General features: G+C 43.3%; 1 protein-coding gene across 2 annotated transcripts in view; it reads right to left on the bottom strand.

Moving 5' to 3' along the window:
• Positions 1-9,622, bottom strand: part of WDFY4 (WDFY family member 4) — a 261,838-nt gene extending 252,216 nt beyond the window's left edge. For both annotated transcript variants that reach the window (XM_024121405.1, XM_024121406.2), the window contains exons 1-2: positions 9,389-9,622; positions 461-575 (exon numbers count right to left, since the gene is read on the bottom strand). In XM_024121405.1, the coding sequence (XP_023977173.1) occupies positions 461-575; positions 9,389-9,622 (349 nt within the window). The remainder of the gene's footprint in view (positions 1-460; positions 576-9,388) is intronic.
• Positions 9,623-12,459: the final 2,837 nt, after the last annotated feature.

Here is a 12,459-nt window from a genome sequence, read left to right as displayed (position 1 = left end):
TTCCCCACTTCCTGTATCACACAGCCCCTTTTGTCACAGGGATTCCTGCAATCTACACCATGCTCAAGCCATTCCTTCCCCCTGGAATTCCCTCCTGCCCTCAGTCTCATAGCCCAGCCTCTGGGCTCCAGCTCCCTGAGTGGAAGGATGCAAGTCAGGAGACCTGCAGCAGGAAACATGCTTGGCTTTGGTTTCTGTGTGTCTGTGTGTGTATGTATGTGTGTGTGTTTGTGTCCCTCCCAGGATCATCAGACTTTCCCAAGTCCCTCTTCTCTTCCCTCTTTTAGCCTTTTCCTTTGTTCTCCAGGGTATTCAGTGGCAGAACCTGGCCTTCCGTGCGCTTTCGAAGTCACTACTCTAACTCCTCTAGAAAGCAGAGAGGGGTTAGCCGGAGGCCTGGGAGGGGTCTACAGAGCTGTTTTGCTTACTGTGAAGTTCTCCAGGACCTCTCTTCTCTTACCTGCAGGCTTTCCCCCCAGTGCCTTCTGTATTTCTTGGGCAAGTTGGTTGGAAACATCTTCAGCCAGCCTTTGGAGACTGGGAAAGCAGATGATCCCCACGGAGTGTTCCCAGGCCTGAAGTGCAATATGCAGGATTCGCTCAGAGATGTCAAAGCTACAAAGCAAGGCATCAGAATCACCTCCTTCCCTCCCTGCCAGCCCAAACCAATGGCTCAACTCGCTTTCCCAGCTGTATCCGAAGGCCACTGAATCACCTACCCTCCAGCTTCCACTGTCTCCCTACACTAGCGCCTATGAATTCTTCAACTTCCTGCTGAGCTCCAAACACCTCCAACTGGCCCCTGGACGTCTCCCCTGAACTCTTGCTCCTGAAACGTCAAACACACATAACCGAATCCACTGCCTTCCCCCCAGACCTGCTGCATCTTGCCTCAGTGAATGGCCCTACCAGGCACCCACCTGCCCTAGTGGGAAATTCCAAGAGTGATTCTCTACATCCCACGTCCCTCTGCTTCCTCACCATCAATTGATGTGTCTCACTGATTCTCCTCTTACACACTTGTCAAACCTCATGCAGATATCTTAGTTTTAGACATGCAAGTATTTCCTTCAGATAAATTCCAAAAAGTGGAATTGTAGGATTAAAAAAGTGGGATTTTCAATTAAAAGAGTGGGTTTTTTTTCTTTTTTTAGTGATTTGGTACCTATTACTAACTACTAACTCACTCTCCAGAAACAATTTACCAGATTAGCCTCCAAGGGCTCCATGGAAAAGGGCTGATTTTTCTCCACCCATGCCAACATCAAGCACTGTGGTGCTTTTTCATCTTAAATGAGAAAACTTGTAGAAGAAAAAGTATCTCATTTCAATTGCAATCTTTGGATAACTAGAGTGGATGAATGCTTTTCATGCCTCTTGAATTGTCCATTTTTACTCTTAGCCTATTATCCTATTGGAGTTTTCACTATTTTCTTATTTATTTTAAAAATCTCTTTATATATAAAAATCATTACATTGGTCTATAATACTATGTCGATTTTTTCGAATTTGTCATTTCACCTTTAAATTTGGTATTGTTTGGTTTTGCTGTACAGAAATCTGAAATTCCTATGAAATGAAATTTCTCAGTCCATTCCTTTGCTTTCTGGATTTAGCTCCAAGCTTAGGAAATCCTTTCCCAGTCCAAGTTGTTGTCATTGTTTTTAATCTCCTAGTTCTTTTTAATTTCCTTAAAATCCTTTCTTATCTGTCCCTTTAATCTCTATCCCATCTGCTCATCTTTTTCCTCAGACTTTTTCCCCTTATTGTGTAGGATACTGTTTAACAGAAGTCTTTTAGAGTTCTGCTTGGGATGCCAGACTCTTTTCAAAATTTCCTTCCAGTCTCCGTAGTAATCCTATCCCTAGGTCTGCTTTTCATGCAAGCCTTTTCCCTTTGTTCTCCCTTCTTGTCACAGGCTGAGTACAGAGTAGAGTCTGTCCTCGGCCTCAGACTTGAGTTCCTGGCAATTCCTGATCCCAGGTTCCTACCAGGAAGGTAAGCTGCTGTGCCAATTAGTGGCCTCTCTGAAATGTAATTTTGCTGGATTCCTGTCTACTGCTCCCACTCACCAGCCATATTAAATCGTGTTCCTGCCCAAAGGCCTGACCAAGTTTTTTTAAGCTGAGATCCTCCTTCTAGAAAGGATGAGAAACACATAAAATTTCCAAAGGGAAATCATTTTCAGTATGTTTCCTTGCAATAGATACTACATTTGTTTAAAAGTAAAAACCTTTAAAACTCTTCTCTATATGAAAAGACACCATATACAAAATGAGGAGGCAAACCACAGATTGGGAGAAAATATCTGCAATGCATATAACTGACAAAGGACTGGTATTTAGACTCCTATAAATTAAAAAGGAAAAAATCCGATTTTAAAAAAATGGGCAAATGAAACAAGTAACTTATTGAAAGAAAAATGGCAAATTACTAATAATCAGGAAAATGCAAACTATAACTGCAAGGAGATATTTTATACTTTTCTGGTTAGTAAAAATGAAAAATCTGACACTATCAAATGTGGTTGAAGGTGAGGAACCATGAAACCCCCATACTCTATGATGGAGTGTCACTTAGAAGAACCTCTTTGAAGAAGCATTTAACGTAATCCAATAAAGTTAAAGGGGCACACATCCAAAAACCCACCAATTCCAATCTTTGGTGTAGTCCCTAGAGAAGTGCTGGCAGGCATGCACAAGGAAATATTCATGCAGCGTTATTTTTGATTGGGAAAAACAATGTTCATCAATAGGATAATGAATGAATAATTTGTGACATATCTATATAAGGATATCATATAGAACTGAAAAAGAAATAGAGCTGTATCAATATGGATAAATCCCCAAAATAGAATGTTGTGGAAAAAGCAAATTGTAATGGTATATTACAGTATGAGTCTACAAAAACCTGTGAGACTATACATAAATTACATAATAATATTACTTATGTTTATAAAAATACACCCATATTACTGTATAATTTACATATAGTCTCACAGGTATTTTAGAATGATACTGTAATATACTTCTGTAACTTGCTGTCTCTCTATATATCATTTCCCACAGGGCATGATAATTCAGCAGGTTGGGAGTTACCATTGGAGGAGGGTGGAAGGGGAATGAGTGCTAGAATTCATGCACAGGTGGCTTTAGTTTATCTGAAATGCTTCATTTCTTTTATGTGGGTGGTGAGTACTTGGGTATTTTGAGTTGAACAAAACTTTGTATCTGAAATACTTAAAAATTTTCTGCCCTATAAACGAACATAGTCGCACCTTTCCTTTGTCAATAAAAAAGCGGTACATCAGAACTTTGCTAGAACTACAAAAATACTAGGTGAATGTTAAACACTATTATACATAGTAGACCTTCACCAAATATTTGATAAGCAAACACATGATTATGAGACCCACAGGGTACAGAACGATGGCCGAACGTGTTGCGGAGTGCTGGTTTTGTGCCAAATGCTGGGCCAAGCGCTGACATGCATTGTTTCCACGAATCTGCATAGGGATTGGGATTATTATTATTCCCACTTTACAGAAACAGAGGCTGAGCCATAGGGTAATCCTAGAGAACCAGTTAAGCAACAGAGTAAAGAGCTGAGTTATCTCACACATACCCAAGTAGCATGTGCATGTCTAAGAAATGTATGGCTACCACCTGGAAACCAGCTATCACCTGGAAAGGTTAATCTCTGGAGAGATAAAGTCAGTCCTTCTGGCTGGGAATTTCAGTGGTAACATTATTTCCCTCCCCAGGACTGATATCATATCTGCTATGATATCTTCCTAACAAATTCCTGTGCCTCCTCCCTGCAGTGGCAAACCCCTCAAAGACCAATTTGCAGGCAGTTGACTCAGAGGCATCGAGATCATCTTTGAGCAGTGGGACTCCAGTAGGCATCTGCAATAAAGCAAATCGGGCCCCTGTGAGTTTAACAGTAATTGTACGCTCAACCAGATTCTCCCAAGGCTCACACTCCTTCCTGGGACCAAGAGGGCTACTTCTGGAGTCCCCATCAACTCTTTCAGGCCACTGGGGTGCTGTTTGAGGCACAGAGGCAATCATTTGCTGAATGGTACCGTGGAGACCCCAAAGAGTTAAGGCAGCTTTTGAAAGGACCTAATTTTTTTCCCAAACTGGGATTTTCATGCTGGGAGAATATTGCTCAATATTTTAAAAAACTTTTATTTACTTATATCCTCTAAACTGCACCATCATGCCTCATGGCTGTCCCCTCACATGGAAGAAAGAGAAAGAAAATGATGCTCTGGTCTCCAGAGCATAAGGAAGACAGAAGCTCTAGAGGAGATGGGAGAAAACCCAAGCTTTGAATGACAGAGAATCTGGTTAGTTTTCAAGCGTGACTGCAGTATTACTATTTTTTCATTGCCTCAGAGTTTGGTGGTTTGGCCTTTAAGTGAACTCAAAACATTTCATAGACTTTACATGAGTTTCCCCTGATAATGTGACACAATTGATTCTCTCCTTTGTAAACAGGAAAAAAAAAAAAGTGATGCATCAAAACTTTACTAACATAACACAAATATTGTTCCCCTGAGGAGGGAATAAACCATACTGCAGGCCCCACTCTGAAGTGGGTTAGAGTCAGGGATGGACAAGAAGGGGTATTTACCCTCACCATCCCCTCTGGATACCACACTTGGAAATAACTGTTGGTCATCCTTATTATTATATTTAATGTGACTTCTCTCTCTTCCATAGTCAGTTGGGTCCATGCTGGGTTTGTATGAGAATGATTGACCACACCCAATGATATAAACTCTGTACCACTGGCCATGCAGTTAGCCTAAGAGTAGCTATACACACCTGTGTACATGCACATGTACACACACACACACACACACACACACACAAATACACTCATCTCCAAGTACAACTGATTTAGTGTTAATTCCAATCCCTCCACACTAGGAAATAAATGGATTCCTGTCCATGTTACCTACTGTTCTGATTATCTATTGCTGTATAACAAACTGGGCCCAAATTGAGTGGCTTAAAATAACAGCAATCATTTATTTTTCTCATGGATCTGCAATTTGGGCAGGGCTCAGCAGGAACAGCTTTTCTCTGCTTCACTCAGCTGGGGCAGCGAACAAGGGCTAAGAGATCCATTTGCAAGATGGCACACTCACATGGCTGGCAAGTTGTGCTGGCTTTCAGCAGCAAGTGCAGCTGCAAGGTCAGTGGCTTTGGTTTCTCTCCACATAGCCTTTTACTCGGGGCTGCTTGGGCTTCCTCACAACATGGAAGCAGGGTTCTAAACATGAGTATTTCAAGTGACAGAGAGAAGCTACAAGGCTCTTGAGGCCTGAGCCCAGAAATGTCATTTTTGCCCTATTCCATTAGTCAAGCCATCACAAACCCATCCAGATTCAAGGGGAGGGGACACAGATGTCACCTCTTGAAGAGAGCAGTGTGAACCCATCTGCAGTATCTCTAATCTACCACATCCACAGATTCCCTTTTTTTCCCATGTAGCCCCACCCCCCAGGTTGTCTGTCCCAAACAGTGAGGAATTTTACACTAATTTCTAAGGATTCCCTGTCTTGCTGCCTGCTTTCTCTCAAAGTACATATTCTAAGAACAATCTTCAACAACTACATCTGTAGCTCTAGTTTTCTCCATCTATTATTACCCAATATCTCTATTGGGCAACGAGAGGACCCAAGTGGTCCCCTTTCCCCCAAAGCAAATTCAACTGAAGGCCAACAGGACCTACCCATGCTTGCTAGCAGAGTGCCTTCTTCTCTTGGTGTAAGATCTTATGATAGGAAGGGTTCTAGAAAGACCAAAGCCCAAGGCTCTTGGCAGAGAAAGAGTAGCAGTCAATTGAATCCTTCCAGCAAGCACTGCTCTGCACTCTGGTTACTTCAGAGTGGTTACTCTGAAGTCATTGGGTTTGTGCTGCTTCCTGTGTGATTCAATAAAACCTCCTCCTTGTCTGCAACATCCTGGAGTCAGCTATCCAAACAGCACATGTGCAGGGGGTGGCATTCTTTTTGTATGAAAGGGGACATAGGTACGAGCCAGGCAAAGCCATTGCCCAGTGAGTCATGAGATAGGGAAAGAAACCAGATGTGCTCTGTTTTATGAACCTCAGCACTGCCCGAGGGAACGCAATGGTTAACAACACGAGCCTGGGTGGACTGCCCAGGTTAAGTTCTGCTCCCCACTAACAGCCGGCTGACGTTGGCCAAGTTATGCAACATCTCTAAACCTCCCTTTCCTCATTTATAAAGCTGGGATAAAAAAAAAAAAGCTGGGATTAAAAATAGCACCTACTTCACAGGGTTATTATAAGGGCTTGTAAGCATGGAACAAAATGCCTGGCTTAGTTAGTTAGAGCTTGGTGAATATTACTACCTATCATCAGTGAAAGTAACCACTTGCCCTGGCTTTGACCTAGGAAAGGGAGTGATGGAGCTTGGTAGAGGAGGAGATCCTGCAGATCCCAGTGAGCACTTCATTTCTGACTCCTCCCCTCAGGGCAGCTGCCTGCTGGGATTCCAGTGCCCTGAGACTTCTTATCACCAAGACAGTCACCAAAATGTTGAGTGGGTTTACTCCTTAACAACTGCAGTGTTTCTTCAACTTGGGAGGCAGTGGGGCTAGAATTTACTATAGAACCAACCAAGCCCCTCTTTGTATTTGCCTCATAGTTGATGCAGATTTATGTATAAACAATGACAGGATAAGGGAGAAGTTCATCCCCTGCTGTGTGTTTGGAGGAATCAGATGTTAATCGGCCACATGCCATGGGAGACAGCATGACTTTTTTTAAAGTCCTGATATTTCTAAGGGGTTCTCTGCAGACAACCTTGAGGAGTTCTGTTTTATGGGTATAAAATTCAGAACAGAGTGGTTACAAGCTTAACTTCTAACACAGGGACTTGTATTCCAATGGCTGTCCTCAGTCTTCATCTACAGCTCAGATTTTATCTGCACTACAACCCCCCAAAAACCTCCCACCTTCCCCATGTTCTTTTCTGCTACCAGCTCTTAATTAAGAAGCCTGAGGGCTGTGGTTCTGGCAGGGTTTATTAGTCAGAACTTAATAAGAACAACAGGTTTGTAAACATATAGGACTTAATAAAAGATATAGATTTAAAGAAAATGATAAAAAGCCTGTAATAATCTGCCTCTACAGGGTTCATCAGATGTGGGCTCCAGGGATCCAAAACATAGCAGATTTTGTCAGCAGTTTGGGGAATTGTGGTGACAGGATCTCAAACTGCACATGTGCAGTCAGTTTCCAGGAGGTTGGTGGAAAGGTGATGGGGATCATGTCTGCTTTCCATGTGCTGTGGACTTTACAATCCTCATCTGATCTCACCCTCACAGTCTCCCAGCAAATTGGTATTGATTCCACTTTACAGATGAGGAAACTGAGGCTCAGTAATATTTAGTAGCTTGCTCAAGGATGCACAGCTAATAAGCAATGGAGCTGGGACTGGAGCCCTACTGTTTGACTCTAAAGCCCATGTATTCAGCAATAGGGCTATTGTTCCTCCTGTTACCAGGAAAGGGTTTGGGAAACATGGACCAATACCAAGGTTCAGTTATAATAGGAACAGCTTGCTATCCATGAGGTCAATGCCTAAAGGGTCAGATAACATAAATGAGTGATATGGGTTGGGTGAAAGACATTAGGGAGTGGGGGACTAGGGTAAACTGAGAGACCAAGACCATCTTCTGTTTAAAAGAAGTGCCCCTAACCATCTCCATCCAATTATCGGTATTACAGCTACAAATATTTTCAAGAGAAATCTGAAGTCTAAGTCTCACCTGAAAAGTTTCCACTTTGAAAAAATGGCACTAATTCATTTTTAACCCCTACAAGCCAAAGAGAACACATTCTGGGTGCTAGTCAGTTATCCTCTGCTCTGGACAGATGCAGGTAAAACCTCTATCTGTCTTCCTTACTTTCATAGCACCAGGCCCTAGAAAAGAGTATAGGAGCTCAATAAATATTTGTACAACAAATGAATGAATTCTCAAATCAACAATCTGGAGAGAGGCAAGGAAGTATCAAACCCTGGCTCTCAGATGCAGAGTCCTTTCATCAGAGCTAGGGCTGCCCAGAGGGGTGGAAAAGATACAGTGCAATGTCTGGACGCCATATGCCCTCCCAGTGATTTGGGGGGGAGGGGGCGATGCTCACATTTTTCCTTTTATAAGGCAGATTTGATCTGAGAATTGGGTGAGGCAAAGCTACCTCCCAGAAGCTGGGGTCATCAGAGCAGGGATGGCTGGGAAGGAGAAACCTGGCCCTCTCTCCTTATCTAGTTCCTCTTTTCCAGTATGTTCCCTATGCCCCAGTTATCCAATCTGTGAAATGGGATGGATGGAGTATACGAATCTGAAACATGGAGAAAAACAATGAATTCACGGACAATAAGTTACTTGGCAATTTTTTACAGAAAGGCATGCTTAAGTATTCCATGCATCCTATAAATATGATCCCAAGAAAATTCTGAGTCATCTTTGGAAATCCTTAAGTATTCCTGGTTAATAAGTGAGATGAAACATATTAACAAAGGGGTTTCCCAATGAAAACCTGCAAAGCCTCCATCTGTTCTAGTTTACTTTCAAATGTGAAAAGTATCTCATATTCTCTGTACTTTGAATGTAGGTACATGGTTTTTGTAATAATATCCCAAAATCAATAGTCAAGCAAAAACTAAGTTCTTCATAAAAAGATGCATTTCCAACTCTACAATTAGACTTCAATATTTTCAGCTATAAGGCAGACCTCACTGGCAGGAGCTTTATTCCAAGACAGTAAAGGAAATCCCTTGTACCCAAACTGTCACCAGCTGCCACTAGTCAGAGTGCCAGCCCAGTGGACAGGCTGGACTTCTCTTGTGTGTCTGCAACCAGGGGAGGGAGCACTGCTTTGCTGCTCCCATGGATTACACCTCAGTTTGCATTATTGGCACAATTTATGTTCCGGCTCTCCCAGGCCCTGGTGTTGGCATTACTGGTGTTTGAGGTTACCAGCCACCCTGCCACTCACATGTCAGGACACAGATGCCTTTCTAGCTCCCGAAGGTGCAGGTTTCTCCTCTGGCTCCCAAGCTGGGATTGAAAATATCATTGTTAAACAATATCATTTTTTTAAACTAAAGGGGCAATGGTACTCAAGAGCCAACTGACAATTCCTTTCCAAGCCCATCCTCACCCTGGAGATGAGTCTTGCTTGCTATCTTTATTAAATAGCACAACACTCTCCTCTAAGCAACCAGTCAGAGACCACTTGTGATGATGTTAAAACTACTGACGCCAGCTTCCAGACATCCCAGAAGTGTCCCCAGAGTGCTGTATCATCTTTTTACAGTTTCAAAAATGAGAACACCAACCTTTAGGAAGAGTGGGAGAAGATTCAACAGGCTCTTCTGATGTTCAGCTGGGCTCCTGGGAGCCAACTGCTGGTATTCCAGAAACTTCCTTTCTAGCATCTCCCAGAGGGCAGTGGGGCCAGGGGTCTGCCCTCCTGGTGGGAAATCAGGCTGAACAACATCAGGCTGGCCTTTATTTTCAGAACCTGGATCCTCAGCTCTGTCTTCAGCCTCTGAGACCTCTTTTGCCTCCATGCCTCAGCAAAGCAGATCTGAATTCAGAGCAAAAAAGAAAAATGAACAGTCCTATCACAACACTTTCTAAAGAAACTGATTGTGGGACAAGGTACCATCCTCATTCAGTCCAGTTCCTGTTGCAGATGGTTCCTCTAAGAATGTGAAACTGACTAAAATAAGGAACACTTCTGAAAAAAGAGATTCCAATTTAGATGTGACTCATATTGCCAATCTAACGTTTGCCAGGCACCATCCTGGGCTCTTCACACAGACTCTGTCACGAAAGAGATGGGCATTCTTATTTTTTCTACGTAAGTAAGGAAACTGACTGAACCAAAAGGCACCAGGGTAGTGACACATCAGTTGAAATGCAAGCCTTTAACACCGAAGCCTGTTTTTTGATTACCTGACACTGCTCCTCTTTAAAAAGGCTGGGTAAATAGAATAGACGTGTAAATGTCCCACCAGTATTTGTAAAGGCATGTAATTCTGTATTTTCTATTTTAACTTCCTTCTACCACATGAGATGAAAAGGATGTAAGTTCTTCATTCTCAGCAACATTTGCTTCACACTCAATATTTTTAGAGGAATTTGTCCTCAAAATGACTCTTTAAACCCCCAAGTTAACTTAAAAGAACTTCTCTGTTAGTGCACACAGAAGTAATGTGTACAAGCCGGGGACCCAGGGTCAGTATGCGTGAGGATAGGGACGTACACCATGAAACTAGCCAAAGGCTGATTTACCAGATAGGTAACCTTGAGAAGATACCTTTATTTGTGTCCTTGACTTTTCAATTGTCATACTCTGTAGCCATGTCAGGACTGACTCACAGAACAGCAAAGGTTTGCCTATTGTTTTTTTGTCAGGAGTGCAAGAAACTCCCAGCAGGGACCAGAGTGTCCAGGTTCCCTGAAAGAAGCCTTCCCAGGCCATTGTGTCACCACATAGGAGTCCATCCCGGCATCCTGCCAGCAACCAACAGCCACCAGTCAAGGGACAGCAAACAGACAGATGGACACGGAGGTGGGTCTCCCGGTGTTTTGCTCTGGGCTAAGCAGCTGCGGAGGTGTGTCATGCTTTATTTTTAGCCCAAACACACACCCCTTGCAGGCTAGAATGGGAGTTAACTAAGGGTCACGTGGCCAGATGAGTCCTCCCTCTTTGGAACATTCTCACCCTTTAGGTACAAAACTCCATGAGTCCCTGGCTCTTCTTCTATCACACATGCTTATTGCTCTCAGACTTCATTTGCAGAAGTCATTTTCTTATACAAAAGCCATGTATGTTCAGCATTGAAAATTGGGAAGAAAAAAAAATATCTGGAAGAATATCAAGGCCTATATCCAGAAAAATGACTGTTGATATTCAGGCTTTTATCTACGAATATACTGTTTAATAATATTGTTGAAGCAAACTTTTTATCTGTACTTTTGCTTTTTTTGGTTGGTTGTCTGGGACTTGGTGCGGGTTTATTTGTTTCCGTCTTGGGGTTGACCCTCAGGGACAGGTGGCGGGGTGCCTCACATTTCTCAGTCTCAGCATGGTCTCTTTCCTGACCAGGACCAGGTTCTTCTGTGGCACTGATGGTTTATTCATTCTTCCCTTGGCTCTTCATCCCCCAGTCCCGTCTTCCCCACCCCACCCAGCCCACCTGCTTGATAGCACGGGTCCTTATAAAACATGGCACAAGAACATGATTTCTGAATGCATCATTTTAAGTTCCCCAAACGACCTTCTGCATCTTTTCTCAGCTTACTGTCTCACTCACTCCGTGTTACACAGTGGGCATCACGTGCCTATTTGATTTGTTTGCTCCGCAGTAGATGGTTAGATTGCCTGAGACTTCTCAGACTGCCCTCCATCCTGTCCTGGACGTTCCCATGAGACTCCCCTCATGGGGCTGCATGTGACTGGCTCTGGGTATAAACACCAGAGTGGGAGTGCTGAGTCAAGGGTGTATGTCTCTCAGTTCAACCAAGTACCATCAACTAAGATGCCTCCAGAAAGCTGACACCAGGCCACACTCCCGCCACAGGCTCCTCTACCATCTTCTCTATACCCCTGCTTAACATCACCTTGCTTTCTGATGTTTGCTGATCTGATTGAAGTAAAGTGATCCCTCATTTTTTTTTTATTTTTTATTTTTTTGGCTGCGTTGGGTCTTCATTGCTGTGTGCAGGCTTTCTCTAGTTGCAGTGAGCAGGGGCTACTCTTCGTTGTGGTGCATGGGCTTCTGATTGCAGTGGCTTCTCTTGTTGTGGACCGCGGGCTCTAGGCACACGGGCTTCGGTAGTTGTGGCATATGAGCTCAGTAGTTGTGGCTCGTGGTCTCTAGAGTGCAGGCTCAGTAGTTGTGGCGCACGAGCTTAGTTGCTCCACGGCACGTGGGATCTTCCCGGACCAGGGCTGAAACCCCCTAGAGTGCAGGCTCAGTAGTTGTGGCGCACGAGCTTAGTTGCTCCACGGCACGTGGGATCTTCCCGGACCAGGGCTGAAACCCGTGTCCCCTGCATTGGCAGGCGGATTCTTAACCACTGCACCACCAGGGAAGTCCTGATCCCTCATTTTAATTTGCTTCTCTCTCACTTACTAATGAGTCTGAGCATCTCTTTATATGACTCATAGCCTTTTGGATTTCCTCTTCTGAAAAATGATTACTCATAACCTTTGCTTATTTGTCCTTGCCTATCTTTTTCCTGTTGCTTTGAGAGAGTATATTTTAGAAACTGATCCCTTGTTGCCTTTAAAAATCGCTAATATCTTCTCTCAATCCATTTTTTTCCTCATAAATCAGTTCATAACTTTATGAAACAGAAAAGTATTGTGAATATTTCCCATGTTGTTAAAGATCCT

The sequence above is a fragment of the Physeter macrocephalus genome, chromosome 20 (assembly GCF_002837175.3).
Source record: "Physeter macrocephalus isolate SW-GA chromosome 20, ASM283717v5, whole genome shotgun sequence".
In the NCBI taxonomy this organism is placed as follows: Eukaryota; Metazoa; Chordata; class Mammalia; order Artiodactyla; family Physeteridae; genus Physeter; species Physeter macrocephalus.
Note: the sequence above shows the minus strand (reverse complement) of the source record. Positions and strands in the feature narration are given on the sequence as shown.